The sequence below is a fragment of the Ascaphus truei genome, unplaced genomic scaffold (assembly GCF_040206685.1).
Source record: "Ascaphus truei isolate aAscTru1 unplaced genomic scaffold, aAscTru1.hap1 HAP1_SCAFFOLD_1321, whole genome shotgun sequence".
NCBI lineage: Eukaryota > Metazoa > Chordata > Amphibia > Anura > Ascaphidae > Ascaphus > Ascaphus truei.
In genome coordinates, this window is record NW_027454198.1 from 79,085 (window position 1) to 94,848 (window position 15,764).

Genomic DNA, 15,764 nt, shown 5'->3' on the forward strand with positions numbered 1-15,764 from the left:
CCACACTAACAAATCACAGGAGAGCTCTCTGCCACATTAACCAATCACAGGAGTGCTCTCTGCCACACTAACCAATCACAGGAGAGCTCTCTGCCACATTAACCAATCACAGGAGAGCTCTCTGCCACATTAACCAATCACAGGAGAGCTCTCTGCCACACTAACCAATCACAGGAGAGCTCTCTGCCACACTAACCAATCACAGGAGAGCTCTCTGCCACACTGACCAATCACAGGAGAGCTCTCTGCCACACTGACCAATCACAGGAGAGCTGCGTGTCACATTAATCAATCACAGGAGAGCTCTCTGCCACACTGACCAATCACAGGAGAGGTCTCTGCCACACTAACCAATCACAGGAGAGCTCTCTGCCACACTAACCAATCACAGGAGAGCTGCGTGTCACATTAATCAATCACAGGAGAGCTGCGTGTCACACTAACCAATCACAGGAGAGCTGCTTGTCACACTAACCAATCACAGGAGAGCTGCGTGTCACACTAACCAATCACAGGAGAGCTGCGTGTCACATTAATCAATCACAGGATTGCTCTCTGCCACACTGACCAATCACAGGAGAGCTCTCTGCCACATTAACCAATCACAGGAGAGCTCTCTGCCACACTGACCAATCACAGGAGTGCTCTCTGCCACACTAACCAATCACAGGAGTGCTCTCTGCCACACTAACCAATCACAGGAGTACTCTCTGCCACACTGACCAATCACAGGAGTGCTCTCTGCCACACTAACCAATCACATGAGTGCTCTCTGCCACACTAACCAATCACAGGAGTGCTCTCTGCCACACTAACCAATCACAGGAGAGCTCTCTGCCACACATTAACAATCACAGGAGTGCTCTCTGCCACACTGACCAATCACAGGAGTGCTCTCTGCCACACTGACCAATCACAGGAGAGCTCTCTGCCACACTAACCAATCACAGGAGTGCTCTCTGCCACACATTAACAATCACAGGAGAGCTCTCTGCCACACTAACCAATCACAGGAGAGCTCTCTGCCACACTGACCGATCACAGGAGAGGTCTCTGCCACACTGACCGATCACAGGAGCGCTCTCTGCCACACTGACCAATCACAGGAGAGCTCTCTGCTACACTAACCAATCACATGAGAGCTCTCTGCCACACTAACCAATCACAGGAGAGGTCTCTGCCACACTGACCGATCACAGGAGCGCTCTCTGCCACACTGACCAATCACAGGAGAGCTCTCTGCTACACTAACCAATCACCGGAGTACCCTCTGCCACACTAACCAATCACAGGAGAGCTCTCTGCCACACTAACTAATCACAGGAGAGCTCTCTGCCAAACTAACCAATCACAGGAGATGTCTCTGCCACACTAACCAATCACAGGAGAGCTCTCTGCCACATTAACCAATCACAGGAGTGCTCTCTGCCACACTGACCAATCACAGGAGAGTTCCATGTCACACTAACCAATCACAGGAAAGAGCCGATCCACACTAACCAATCACAGGAGAGCTGCGTGCTTCGCTAACCAATCCCAGGCGGTAGGAGGCGGGCTGACGGGCTGGAAAGAAAAGAGCCAATCACATGATCTCTCTCTGACGCTGCCTGTTTGACGCTCTGTGATTGGCCCCTGAGTGCAGCGTCAGGGGGCGGAGACTAGCATCTCATCCCAACTACATCTCCCAGCATGCACGGCGCCAGGACAGAGGTCAGCAAGATGGAGGCGCACATCTGAGGGACAGGCGGACTGACGGACAAGAGGGACAGGCGGACAAGAGGGACAGGCAGACAAGCAAGAGGGACAGGCGGACAAGAGGGACAGGCAGACAAGCAAGAGGGACAGGCGGACAAGAGGGACAGGCAGACAAGCAAGAGGGACAGGCGGACAAGAGGGACAGGCAGACAAGCAAGAGGGACAGGCGGACAAGAGGGACAGGCAGATAAGCAAGAGAGACAGGCAGACAAGAGGGACAGGCGGACAAGCAAGAGGGACAGGCAGACAAGAGGGACAAGAGGGACAGGCAGACAAGCAAGAGGGACAGGCGGACAAGCAAGAGGGACAGGCAGACAAGCAAGAGGGACAGGCGGACAAGAGGGACAGGCAGACAAGTGGGACAGGCAGACAAGCAAGAGGGACAGGCGGACAAGAGAGACAGGCAGACAAGAGGGACAGGCAGACAAGAGGGACAGGCGGACATACAGAGGGATATATACACCCTGATATACAGAGGGATATATACACCCTGATATACAGAGGGATATATACGCGCTGATATACAGAGGGGTATATACACGCTGATATACAGAGGGGTATATACACGCTGATATACAGAGGGATATATACGCGCTGATATACAGAGGGATATATTCGCGCTGATATACAGAGGGATATATACGCGCTGATATACAGAGGGATATATACGCGCTGATATACAGAGGGATATATACGCGCTGATATACAGAGGGATATATACGCGCTGATATACAGAGGGATATATACGCGCTGATATACAGAGGGATATATACGCGCTGATATACAGAGGGATATATACGCGCTGATATACAGAGGGGTATATACACGCTGATATACAGAGGGGTATATACGCGCTGATATACAGAGGGGTATATACGCGCTGATATACAGAGGGATATATACACGCTGATATACAGAGAGATATATACACGCTGATATACAGAGGGATATATACACGCTGATATACAGAGGGGTATATACACGCTGATATACAGAGGGGTATATACGCGCTGATATACAGAGGGATATATACACGCTGATATACAGAGAGATATATACACGCTGATATACAGAGGGATATATACACGCTGATATACAGAGGGGTATATACACGCTGATATACAGAGGGATATATACACGCTGATATACAGAGGGGTATATACAGAGGGATATATACACGCTGATATACGCGCTGATACACACAGAGGGGTATATACGCGCTGATATACACAGAGGGGTAATATATATTAAGTGCCCCCCAACCATGCTCCGCTGCCACCGCGTCCTCTCTGTTCTCCTCCGCCCGGTGCCCCCTATTTCCTGTATGCCCCCCTCCAGGGGCAGGAAGTCTCGCACTGACCCCCCCTCCAAATCCAAGGCCGCGCGCATCAAATATCCCCCCCCGGTGTGGGCGGAGGAGCTGCTGAACGTGACCCGGAGATACAAGGCGTACGAGGACATCATGAGAGCCATGAGGTATTCGCTGGCACACACCACATGAAGGAGAAGTCCTAGAATAGAGCCCCGGGGATCATATGAGCGGGAGGAGGACATGGAGAAGAGGTCCTAGAGCAGAACACCAGGGATCATATGAGCGGGAGGAGGAGGACATGGAGAAGAGGTCCTAGAATAGAGCCCCGGGGATCATATGAACGGGAGGAGGACATGGAGGAGAGGTCCTAGAATAGAGCCCGGGGATCATATGAGCGGGAGGAGGAGAACATGAAGGAGAGGTCCTAGAGCAGAACCCCGGGGATCATATGAGCGGGAGGAGGAGGACATGGAGAAGAGGTCCTAGAATAGAGCCCCGGGGATCATATGAGCGGGAGGAGGACATGGAGGAGAGGTCCTAGAGAAGAACCCCAGGGATCATATGAGCGGGAGGAGGAGGACATGGAGAAGAGGTCCTAGAGCAGAACCCCGGGGATCATATGAGCGGGAGGAGGAGGACATGGAGAAGAGGTCCTAGAATAGAGCCCCGGGGATCATATGAACGGGAGGAGGACATGGAGAAGAGGTCCTAGAATAGAGCCCCGGGGATCATATGAGCGGGAGGAGGACATGGAGGAGAGGTCCTAGAGAAGAACCCCAGGGATCATATGAGCGGGAGGAGGAGAACATGAAGGAGAGGTCCTAGAGCAGAACCCCGGGGATCATATGAGCGGGAGGAGGAGGACATGGAGAAGAGGTCCTAGAATAGAGCCCCGGGGATCATATGAGCGGGAGGAGGACATGGAGGAGAGGTCCTAGAGAAGAACCCCAGGGATCATATGAGCGGGAGGAGGAGGACATGGAGAAGAGGTCCTAGAGCAGAACCCCAGGGATCATATGAGCGGGAGGAGGAGGACATGGAGGAGAGGTCCTAGAATAGAGCCCCGGGGATCATATGAGCGGGAGGAGGACATGGAGGAGAGGTGCTAGAATAGAGCCCCGGGGATCATATGAACGGGAGGAGGAGGACATGGAGGAGAGGTCCTAGAGCAGAACCTCAGGGATCATATGAGCGGGAGGAGGAGGACATGGAGAAGAGGTCCTAGAGCAGAACCCCAGGGATCATATGAGCGGGAGGAGGACATGGAGGAGAGGTCCTAGAATAGAGCCCCGGGGATCATATGAGCGGGAGGAGGACATGGAGGAGAGGTCCTAGAATAGAGCCCCGGGGATCATATGAACGGGAGGAGGACATGGAGGAGAGGTCCTAGAATAGAGCCCCGGGGATCATATGAGCGGGAGGAGGAGGACATGGAGAAGAGGTCCTAGAGCAGAACCCCAGGGATCATAGGAGCGGGAGGAGGACATGGAGGAGAGGTCCTAGAATAGAGCCCCGGGGATCATATGAACGGGAGGAGGAGGACATGGAGAAGAGGTCCTAGAGCAGCACCCCAGGGATCATATGAGCGGGAGGAGGAGGACATGGAGAAGAGGTCCTAGAATAGAGCCCCGGGGATCATATGAGCGGGAGGAGGAGGACATGGAGGAGAGGTCCTAGAATAGAGCCCCTGGGATCATATGAGCGGGAGGAGGAGGACATGGAGGAGAGGTCCTAGAATAGAGCCCCGGGGATCATATGAACGGGAGGAGGAGGACATGGAGAAGAGGTCCTAGAGCAGCACCCCAGGGATCATATGAGCGGGAGGAGGAGGACATGGAGAAGAGGTCCTAGAATAGAGCCCCGGGGATCATATGAGCGGGAGGAGGAGGACATGGAGGAGAGGTCCTAGAATAGAGCCCCGGGGATCATATGAGCGGGAGGAGGACATGGAGAAGAGGTCCTAGAATAGAGCCCCGGGGATCATGTGAGCGGGAGGAGGAGGACATGGAGAAGAGGTCCTAGAGCAGAACCCCATTGATCATATGAGCGGGAGGAGGACATGGAGGAGAGGTCCTAGAATAGAGCCCCAGGGATCATATGAGCGGGAGGAGGAGGACATGGAGAAGAGGTCCTAGAATAGAGCCCCGGGGATCATATGAGCGGGAGGAGGACATGGAGAGGTCCTAGAATAGAGCCCCGGGGATCATATGAGCGGGAGGAGGACATGGAGGAGAGGTCCTAGAATAGAGCCCCGGGGATCATATGAGCGGGAGGAGGACATGGAGGAGAGGTCCTAGAATAGAGCCCCGGGTTTCATGTGAGCGGGAGGAGGAGGACGTGCCAGCAATGGGAGCGCTAATAGTGCGCTCATATAGTTGTTAACCAGGTGAGGGCAAAGTCATGGGGGCCTAAAAAATGAGGCGTGTGCAGAAGGAGGGGGGTCAACGGTACCAAAAGTAGCAGACAGGTCCAAAAGAGTATTTATTTATTTATAAAATATTTTACCAGGAAGTAATACATTGAGAGTTACCTCTCGTTTTCAAGTATGTCCTGGGCACAGAGTAAAACAAAATAATACATGGTTACAAATACAGTTACATAAATGAACAAGGTATACATTATATACAAGACATCGCATGCACAGTTAAAGAAAATATATATTATGAGCGTATGAAACAGTTACAGACCAGATTAAAGTGTGAGACAGCCTTAGATTTGAAAGAACTTAAGCTGGTGGTGGATATGAGAGTCTCTGGTAGGTTGTTCCAGTTTTGGGGTGCACGGAAGGAGAAGGAGGAACGTCCGGATACTTTGTTGAGTCTTGGGACCATGAATAGTCATTTGGAGTCTGATCTCAGGTGATAGGTACTGCATGTGGTAGGGGTGAGGAGCTTGTTCAGGTAGCTGGGTAGCTTGCCCAGAAAGTATTTGAGGGTGAGACAGGAAAGGTGAACTTTGCGCCTAGACTCTAGTGATGACCAATCTAGTTCTTTGAGCATTTCGCAGTGATGTGTGTTGTAGTTGCATTGGAGAACAAAACGACAAATTGAATTGTAGAGGGTGTCAAGTTTGCTAAGGTGGGTTTGAGGAGCCGAGCCATATACTATGTCTCCATAGTCAATAATTGGCATTAGCATCTGCTGTGCGATACTCTTTCTTACCAGGAGACTTAGGGAGGATTTGTTCCTGTAAAGTACCCCTAGTTTGGCATAGGTCTTGGTTGTCAGGGTATCAATGTGCATCCCGAATGTTAAGTGGGAGTCAAACCATAAGCCCAGGTATTTAAAACTAGTGACAGGGGTTAGGGTGGTGTTAGCGTTGATTCTAATCTGGAGCTCAGTCACTGGAAGCTTTACAAATTTAGTCTTTGGTCCCAAATACCATTGTTACCGTCTTGTCAGTGTTTAAAAACAGTTTGTTTTGGGAAATCCAGTTTTCGAGTCTCAAAAAGTCAGACTGAAGTATGTGTTGAAGGTCAGAGAGGCTATGGCTGTGTGCATACAGGATTGTGTCATCTGCATACATGTGTATTGAGGCTTCCTTACAAGCTGTGGGAAGATCATTAATGAACACTGAGAAGAGTAGGGGCCCCAGAACAGAGCCTTGCGGGACACCACAGGTGATATCCAGGGGGTTGGAGTTAGAGCCTGAGATGGACACATGTTGGGATCTTCCTGATAGGTAGGACTGAAACCAGTTTAAAGCATGCTTCCCTATTCCAGAGCTCTGGAGTTTGTTAAGCAGGATAGCATGATCAACTGTGTCAAAAGCCTTTGCAAAATCTAGGAATACTGCACCAGTGAGTTGTCCCCGTTCCATTCCGCACTGGATTTCATTGCAAACTTTTAACAGGGTAGTTACGGTGGAGTGTTTGGGACGAAAGCCAGATTGGAATTGGCTAGGGAAATTTGTCTTGGTGTAGAAATCGCTTAATTGGGAGTAGACACATTTTTCCATAACTTTGGATAGAATTGGGAGAAGTGAGATTGGCCTGTAGTTTGAGACAGTGTTTTTGTCCCCACTTTTGAAGATTGGGACAACTCTGGCAGTTTTCCAAGTCTTAGGGATATGGCCTGCAGACAGGATAGAGTTGACTATGGACGCAATTGGTTTGGCAATGGCTGGGGCACCAAGTCGTAGGAACCTAGATTGTAGTAAGTCGGGTCCACATTGACTGCTTAGTTTTAGTTTGAGGAGCGCTTGTGTAATCTCCTCTTCAGATACTGGGCTAAATTGAAAATTGTGGGCAGTGTTGGGAGGGGGTGGAACTATAGGGGTACTCCCAGGATGAGATTCAGGTTTGGGGTTTGTGCTGCGTTTCGCTAATAAGTTAGTGGCACACCCCACAAAGTAATCATTGAATGCATTTGCAATGTCAGTGGGGTTTGTCAGAGTAATATCCCCCTTAGTGATATTACTTGGTTGTTGATGGTTAGGAGCCTGGAATATATTGTTGATAACCTTCCAGAAGTTAGCTGGGTTTGATGTATTCTGGAGGAGATTGTCAGAGTAATATTGTGCTTTTGCATACCTTGTTTGCATTGTGCACATGTTCCGCATGCATCTGTAGTGATTGAGATCCTTGGTAGTGCCAGTTACTTTGTAGCTTTTCCACAAGGTATCCCTGAGCTGGTAGAGTGCTATAAGGTCAGTTGTAACCCATGGAAGGTGGGCCCCCCGTACCCTTATTTTGCGTAGTGGAGCATGGGTATCGCAGAGTTTTAAGAACTCGGATTGGAAATAGTCGAGCGCAGAATCAGGGTCGGGAATTAAATCGATTCTGTGCCATGGGCAGTTGGTAAGGTCATCCAGAAACTGTTGTGGGTTAAAGTTTTTAAATGTTCTAGTGAGGAGAACTTTAGGGCTTGAATGGGGCGGTTTAATTTTCCTTACACAGTACAGTATTGCATGGTCACCGAAAATATCAGGAAGGATGCCAGAGGATTGGATTCTGCTGGGGTTTGAGGAGAGAATCCAGTCTAGCAAGGAATGGTTATGCGATTTCAGGTTTATCCGTGTGGGTTGGGAAATGAGTTGCGATAGGTTAAGTGACTTGAGTTGTATCTGGATTTTGTGGTTTTTAGGGTCAAGCCAATTGAAGTTGAAATCCCCTAGAACTAGCAGCTCACTCTTCTCATTCAGAGAGGAAATGGAGGCAAGAAATTGGGTGATATCAGTCAGGGATTGTAGAGGGGCTTTAGGGGGGCGGTAGATGCCAGCAAGCAAGATGGGCTTAGAAAAGGGGAGGCAGATTTTGCCAACTAGAGTTTCAAAAGAGGGTGGACTTGGTGGGCAATTTAACAGTGTAAATTGTAAGGTGTCTGCAATATAAAATAACACCCCTCCTCCTCTCTTTGACCTATCTCTCCTAAAAATGGAGTATCCCTGAATGGCGATATTTGCATTAGGGGTTTTAGAGGATAGCCATGTTTCTGTAAGAACGATGGCTTTGGGTTTATGCATAAGGCACCATGCCCTTAGTTCGTCCAGTTTGGGCAGCTGGCTCCGGATGTTTATATGGGCGACAGATAGCCCTTTTTGGAATTTAAAGGTGGAATTCTCAGGGGCAAAGTGCCTACGTGATTTGGCTTTGAGTAGGACATTAGTGACTACACCATCCTCTGCCCCTCCTTACATCTCCCCCTAATATCTTCCCATGCCATCCTCTGCCCCTCCTTACATCTCCCCCTAATATCTCACTATACCATCCTCTGCCCCTCCTTACATCTCACCCTAATATCTCATTATACACTCCTCTGCCCCTCCTTACATCTCACCCTAATATCTTCCCAATGCGATCCTCTGCCCCCCCTTACATCTCCCCCTAATATCTCACTATACACGCCTCTGCCCCTCCTTACATATCACCCTAATATCTCATTATACCCTCCTCTGCCCCTCCTTAGATCTCACGCTAATTCTCACTATACACCCCTCTGCTCCTCCTTACATCTCACCCTAATATCTCACTATACCCTCCTTACATCTCACCCTAATATCTCACTATACCCTCCTCTGCCCCTCCTTACATCTCACCCTAATATCTCACTATACCCTCCTCTGCCCCTCCTTAGATCTCACGCTAATATCTCACTATACACCCCTCTGCCCCTCCTTACATCTCACCCTAATATCTCACTATACCCTCCTCTGCCCCTCCTTAGATCTCACGCTAATATCTCACTATATGCCCCTCCTTACATCTCACCCTAATATCTCACTATACCCTCCTTACATCTCACCCTAATATCTCACTATACCCTCCTCTGCCCCTCCTTACATCTCGCCCTAATATCTCCCTATACCCTCCTTACATCTCACCCTAATATCTCACTATACCCTCCTAACATCTCACCCCAATATCTCACTATACCCTCCTCTGCCACTCCTGGCATCTCACCCTAATATCTCACTATACCCTCCTCTGCCCTTCCTTGCATCTCACCCTAATATCTCACTATACCCTCCTCTGCCCCTCCTTGCATCTCACCCCAATATCTCACTATACCCTCCTTACATCTCACCCTAATATCTCACTATACCCTCCTCTGTCCCTAACATCTCACCCCAATATCTAACTATACCATCCTCTGCCCTTCCTTACATCTCACCCTAATATCTCACTATACCATCCTCTGCCCCTCCTTGCATCTCACCCTAATATCTCACTATACCCTCCTCTGCCCCTCCTTGCATCTCACCCTAATATCTGACTATACCCTCCTTTGCCCCTCCTTACATCTCACCCTAATATCACACTATACCCCCCCTCTGCCCCTCCTTGCATCTCATCCTAATATCTCACTATACCCTCCTCTGTCCCTAACATCTCACCCCAATATCTCACTATACCATCCTCTGCCCTTCCTTACATCTCACCCTAATATCTCCCCATGCCATCCTCTGCCCCTCCTTACATCTCACCCTAATATCTCACTATACCATCCTCTGCCCCTCCTTGCATCTCACCCTAATATCTCCCCATGCCATCCTCTGCCCCTCCTTACATCTCACCCTAATATCTCACTATACCCTCCATACATCTCCCCCTAATATCTCCCCATGCCATCCTCTGCCCCTCCTTACATCTCACCCTAATATCTCACTATACACTCCTCTGCCCCTCCTTACATCTCACCCTAATATCTCCCCATGCCATCCTCTGCCCCTCCTTACATCTCACCCTAATATCTCACTATACACTCCTCTGCCCCTCCTTACATCTCACCCTAATATCTCCCCATGCCATCCTCTGCCCCTCCTTACATTTCACCCTAATATCTCACTATACACTCCTCTGCCCCTCCTTGCATCTCACCCTAATATCTCACTATACACTCCTCTGCCCCTCCTTGCATCTCACCCTAATATCTCCCCATGCCATCCTCTGCCCCTCCTTACATCTCACCCTAATATCTCACTATACCCTCCATACATCTCCCCCTAATATCTCCCCATGCCATCCTCTGCCCCTCCTTACATCTCACCCTAATATCTCACTATACACTCCTCTGCCCCTCCTTACATCTCACCCTAATATCTCCCCATGCCATCCTCTGCCCGTCCTTACATCTCACCCTAATATCTCCCCATGCCATCCTCTGCCCCTCCTTACATCTCACCCTAATATCTCACTATACCCTCCATACATCTCCCCCTAATATCTCCCCATTCCATCCTCTGCCCCTCCTTACATCTCACCCTAATATCTCACTATACACTCCTCTGCCCCTCCATACATCTCACCCTAATATCTCTCTATACCCTCCTGTCCCTCCTTACAAAAGGGGTCAGGACAATAGTGAGAGACAGGTAAGGGTCAAGCTTGCTGTGTTTGAGTAATAGTATAACTACTTGCATGTTTGAAGGAGGCAGGAAAAGTACCAGAGTAGAGGGAGGAGTTAAAAATGTGTGAGTATAGGGGTTAGGGTAATGAGCAAGAGGTTTTAGGAGATGGGAGGGAATGGGGTCAAGAGGTTAATGGGGTCAAGAAGAGGTAGCGACGGTTATCTTAGAAAAACTATGGCATTTCCATCATTTACCATTGGGGTTTACAAACTTTCTCACCACTGTATATAAATATACCCACACACATGCCGAGTATGCTCACGCCCCTTGTATATTCCTCCCTACGCTGTGTGAGTAACAGTCCCCCTTCCACAGAGCGGAGTTTAAGGAGGGTATGCTGCGGTTGCAGTATGAGGAGCAGGTGGGTTCCCGTGCTGAGCAGCGGCACCGCCTGGAGAGTGAGGAGCACCAAGCTCTGATGGCCTGGAACAGAGAGGAGAGCCACAGAGCGCTGCGCCGGCGGTGAGTACCGAGCGGGGGGAAGACAAAGAGAGGTGCCGGGCGCTGCGCTGGCGGTGAGTACCGAGCGGGGGGAGACAAAGAGAGGTGCCGGGCGCTGCGACGGCGGTGAGTACCGAGCGGGGGGGAGACAAAGAGAGGTGCCGGGCGCTGCGCCGGCGGTGAGTACCGAGCGGGGGGGAGACAAAGAAGAGAGGTGCCGGGCGCTGCGACGGCGGTGGGTACCGAGCGGGGGGGGAGACAAAGAAGAGAGGTGCCGGGCGCTGCGACGGCGGTGGGTACCGAGCGGGGGGGAGACAAAGAAGAGAGGTGCCGGGCGCTGCGACGGCGGTGGGTACCGAGCGGGGGGGAGACAAAGAAGAGAGGTGCCGGGCGCTGCGCCGGCGGTGGGTACCGAGCGGGGGGGAGACAAAGAAGAGAGGTGCCGGGCGCTGCGCCGGCGGTGGGTACCGAGCGGGGGGGAGACAAAGAAGAGAGGTGCCGGGCGCTGCGCCGGCGGTGGGTACCGAGCGGGGGGGAGACAAAGAAGAGAGGTGCCGGGCGCTGCGCCGGCGGTGAGTACCGAGCGGGGGGGAGACAAAGAAGAGAGTTGCCGATTTTGAGTGCCGGGTACTGCGACGGCGGTGACTGCCGGGCACTGTGACGGCGGGTGACTGCCGGGCGGGGGAGACAGAGCGGTGAGGGCCAGGCGGGGGTGACTGTCAAGGAAGTGCTCGCCACAAACTGGGACCGGGCCGCGGGGCTGAGGTGGGGTTACATAATCACCGACCTTAGGCCTCGGATCCGGAGTGCGAAGTCCATAGTCAAACAAGCCGGGGGCCGGACTGGAGAAGGCAGCGTAGTCTGAGGACAAGTCAGGATCGGAGAAGGCAGCATCGTCGTGGTTCGTGTTTCAGCCCATACCGAAGAGGAAGAACAACTGAGGTCCACCCCTGTCATCAGATCCGGAAGTTCGCTGAACAACCGGAAGTGACGCAACGGGAGTGCCTGGCGTGGACGCGAGAGTACTGCGGTGGAGCAGAGGATAGTGAGGAACTCAAAAGGATCGCGACCAGATGAGCACCCACTACCTATAATATCACACTGCCCACCTCGGTCATATGAAGTGTTGGGGGGCTGGTGGCTGCTGTATACACAGGGAACATCCACCCCTTAGTTGGATGACTGCCTGAATTTGACTGCTTTATTGTGAGTAGTCATTTTTGAGCTTTGTTGGCACAAATTTATTCACAACAGTATTACACTATGTAGTGTTTCTTTATTTCATAACTACGAGACGAGCTCCCCTGATTTGTTGGAAGATCAGGATCGGAGAAGGCAGCAACGGGCAGACGGGTGCTCTCTGCTTCAGCGTAGGAGCGGCCTCTGCGCGGGGAGCGGGCACGGCCCATGACGCTGATCTCAGTAGGGGGAGATAGCAGACTGGCCTAAGAACACCGCAGGGCAGCGCCGGGGAAAACCAGCGCTTCAGCACAGAAGTCCAAAACAGGCCTCTGCGTGGAGAATAGCAGCAGACCTCAGGAAAAGGAAGGTAACCTCTGCTAGAGGAGAATGCAGCAGGAAACAGGAACCAGTGCTGGCAAACCAGCGCTTCAGCACAGGCGTCCGAAACAGGCCTCTGCGTGGAGAGTAGCAGCAGGTCTCGGGATACTCAGGAACTAATGATGAGAACTAGAGACTAAAGCATGGCAAAGATTAGTAAACAAACGAAGCAAGCCAGGAGGCTTGTGGCAGAACACTGTAACATCCAGAGTAGGATTATGCTCGGCACTGAATTAGTGCGTGAGCCCAGCATATAAAGAGCGGCAAGCCAATCACAGGAGGGAGGTGTGTGAGCATTCCTCCAATGACGGAGCACAGGGCTGACGCTGCAGTGAGAGGTAGCACATGTGCCATTGATTGCCAGAGGGAGACTTTGTAAAATGCAGAGGTCTGCAAGGCTAGAGTCAAAGCCAGGAGCGGATTCCTTACAGTGACAGAGCGGTGAGGGCCGGGCGGGGAGACAGGGCCGTGAGGGCCGGGACACAGAGCTGAGAGCGCCGGGCGGGGAGGAGACAGAGCGGGGAGGAGACAGAGCGGTGAGGGCCGGGCGGGGATACAGAGTGGCGAGGGCGGGGGCAGGGGGGAGACAGAGCGGCGAGGGCCGTGAGGAGACAGAGCGGCGAGGGCCCGGCGGGGGCAGGGAGACAGAGCGGCGTGGGCCGGACGGGGGAGGGAGACAGAGCGGCGAGGGCCCGGGCGGGGAGACAGAGCGGCGAGGGCCGGGCGGGGGAGGGAGACAGAGCGGCGAGGGCCGGGCGGGGGAGGGAGACAGAGCGGCGAGGGCCGGGCGGGGGAGGGAGACAGAGCGGTGAGGGCCGGGCGGGGGAGGGAGACAGAGCGGCGAGGGACCGGGCGGGGAGGAGACAGAGCGGCGAGGGCCCGGCTGGGGGAGGGAGACAGAGCGGCGAGGGCCCGGCTGGGGAGGGAGACAGAGCGGCGAGGGCCCGGGCGGGGGAGGGAGACAGAGCGGCGCGAGGGCCGGGCAGGGGGGAGGGAGACAGGGCGGCGAGGGCCGGGCGGGGGACGGAGACAGAGCGGCGAGGGCCGGGCGGGGGAGGGAGACAGAGCGGCGAGGGCCGGGCGGGGGAGGGAGACAGAGCTGCGGGGGAGGGAGACAGAGCGGCGAGGGCCCGGCGGGGGCAGGGAGACAGAGCGGCGAGGGCCCGGCGGGGGCAGGGAGACAGAGCGGCGAGGGCCGGGCGGGGGAGGGAGACAGCGGCGAGGGCCGGGCGGGGAGGGAGACAGAGCGGCCAGGGCCGGGCGGGGGAGGGAGACAGAGCGGCCAGGGCCGGGCGGGGGAGGGAGACAGAGCGGCCAGGGCCGGGCGGGGGGGAGGGAGACAGAGCGGCGAGGGGCCCGGCGGGGGAGGGAGACAGAGCGGCCAGGGCCGGGCGGGGGAGGGAGACAGAGCGGCGAGGGCCGGGCGGGGGAGGGGGGCAGAGCGGCCAGCGGGCGGGGAGGGAGGCAGGGCGGCGAGGGCCGGGCGGGGGAGGGAGACAGAGAGGCGAGGGCCGGGCGGGGGAGGGGGGCAGAGCGGCCAGGGCCGGGCGGGGAGGGAGGCAGGGCGAGCGAGGGCTGGGCGGGGGAGGGAGACAGAGTGGGGAGGGAGACAGAGCGGCGAGGGCCGGGTGGGGGAGGGAGACAGCGGCGAGGGCCGGGCGGGGGAGGGAGACAGAGCGGCGAGGGCCGGCGCGGGGAGGGAGACAGAGCGACGAGGGCCGTGCGGGGGAGGGAGACAGAGCGACGAGGGCCGTGCGGGGGAGGGAGACAGAGCGGCGAGGGCACGGGCGGGGGATGGGAGACAGAGCGGCGAGGGCCGGGCGGGGGAGGGGAGACAGAGCGGCGAGGGCCGTGCGGGGGAGGGAGAGACAGAGCGACGAGGGCCGTGCGGGGGAGGGAGACAGAGCGGGGGAGGGAGACAGAGCGGCGAGGCCGGAGCGGGGGAGGGAGACTGCGGCGAGGGGCCGGAGGGGGAGGTAGACAGAGCGGCGAGGGGCCGGGCGGGGGCAGGAGGGAGACAGAGCGGCGAGGGCCCGGCGGGGGAGGGAGACAAAGCGGCGAGGGCCCGGCGGGGGAGGCAGACAGAGCGGCGAGGGCGGGGGAGGGAGACAGAGCGGCGAGGGCCGGGCCGGGGGAGGGAGACAGAGCGGCGAGGGCCCGGGCGGGGGAGGCAGACAGAGCGGCGAGGGCCGGGCCGGGGAGGGAGACAGAGCGGCGAGGGCCGGGCGGGGGATGGAGACAGAGCGGCGAGGGCGGGGGAGGGAGAGACAGAGCGGCGAGGGGCCGAGGCGGGGGAGGGAGACAGAGCGGCGAGGGCCGGGCCGGGGAGGGAGACAGAGCGGCGAGGGGCCGAGCGGGGGATGGAGACAGAGCGGCGAGGGCCGGGCCGGGGGAGGGAGACAGAGCGGCGAGGGGCCGGGCGGGGGATGGAGACAGAGCGGCGAGGGCGGGGAGGGAGACAGAGCGGCGAGGGACCGGGCGGGGGAGGGAGACAGAGCGGCGAGGGCCGGGCGGGGGAGGGAGACAGCGGCGAGGGCCGAGCGGGGGAGGCAGACAGAGCGGCGCGAGGGCGGGGGAGGGAGACAGAGCGGCGAGGGCCGGGCGGGGGAGAGGGAGACAGAGCGGCGAGGGCCCGGCGGGAGGCAGGAGGGGGAGACAGAGCGGCGAGGGCCGGGCGGTGGAGGGAGACAGAGCGGCGAAGGGCCCGGCGGGGGCAGGGGGGGAGACAGAGCGCTGTTTGAAGTGTCGTGTCGGTGTTCCAGGGAGGAGCGTCTACGACGTGAGGAGGATGCCGGCGCTGCTGCAAAGGGAGCTTGCGTCACATAGACGCGAGGAACAGCGCGAGAAA

General features: G+C 55.4%; 1 protein-coding gene across 3 annotated transcripts; it reads left to right on the forward strand.

The window, feature by feature from the left end:
* The first annotated feature begins 1,679 nt into the window (after positions 1-1,679).
* MRPS26 (mitochondrial ribosomal protein S26) lies at positions 1,680-15,764 on the forward strand. Of its 3 annotated transcripts, none has more exons than XM_075581445.1 (4): positions 1,680-2,103; positions 2,159-3,231; positions 11,231-11,377; positions 15,679-15,764. In XM_075581445.1, the coding sequence occupies exons 2-4, from the start codon at positions 3,020-3,022 to the stop codon at positions 15,740-15,742; spliced, it is 423 nt and encodes a 140-aa protein (XP_075437560.1). In that variant the 5' UTR covers positions 1,680-2,103; positions 2,159-3,019; the 3' UTR covers positions 15,743-15,764. The 3 variants fall into 3 exon arrangements, with proteins under 3 accessions (XP_075437560.1, XP_075437561.1, XP_075437558.1); XM_075581446.1 differs by having other exon boundaries at positions 1,680-1,824; XM_075581443.1 differs by having other exon boundaries at positions 1,680-3,231.

Bases quoted from the DNA above. Each gene is read 5' to 3' on its own strand.
- MRPS26 (XM_075581443.1), top strand. From the start codon at position 3,020: ATGCTCCGCTGCCACCGCGTCCTCTCTGTTCTCCTCCGCCCGGTGCCC. The intron at 3,232-11,230 runs GTATTCGCTGGC...CCCCTTCCACAG, and splicing joins GACATCATGAGAGCCATGAG to AGCGGAGTTTAAGGAGGGTA. The intron at 11,378-15,678 runs GTGAGTACCGAG...TCGGTGTTCCAG, and splicing joins CACAGAGCGCTGCGCCGGCG to GGAGGAGCGTCTACGACGTG.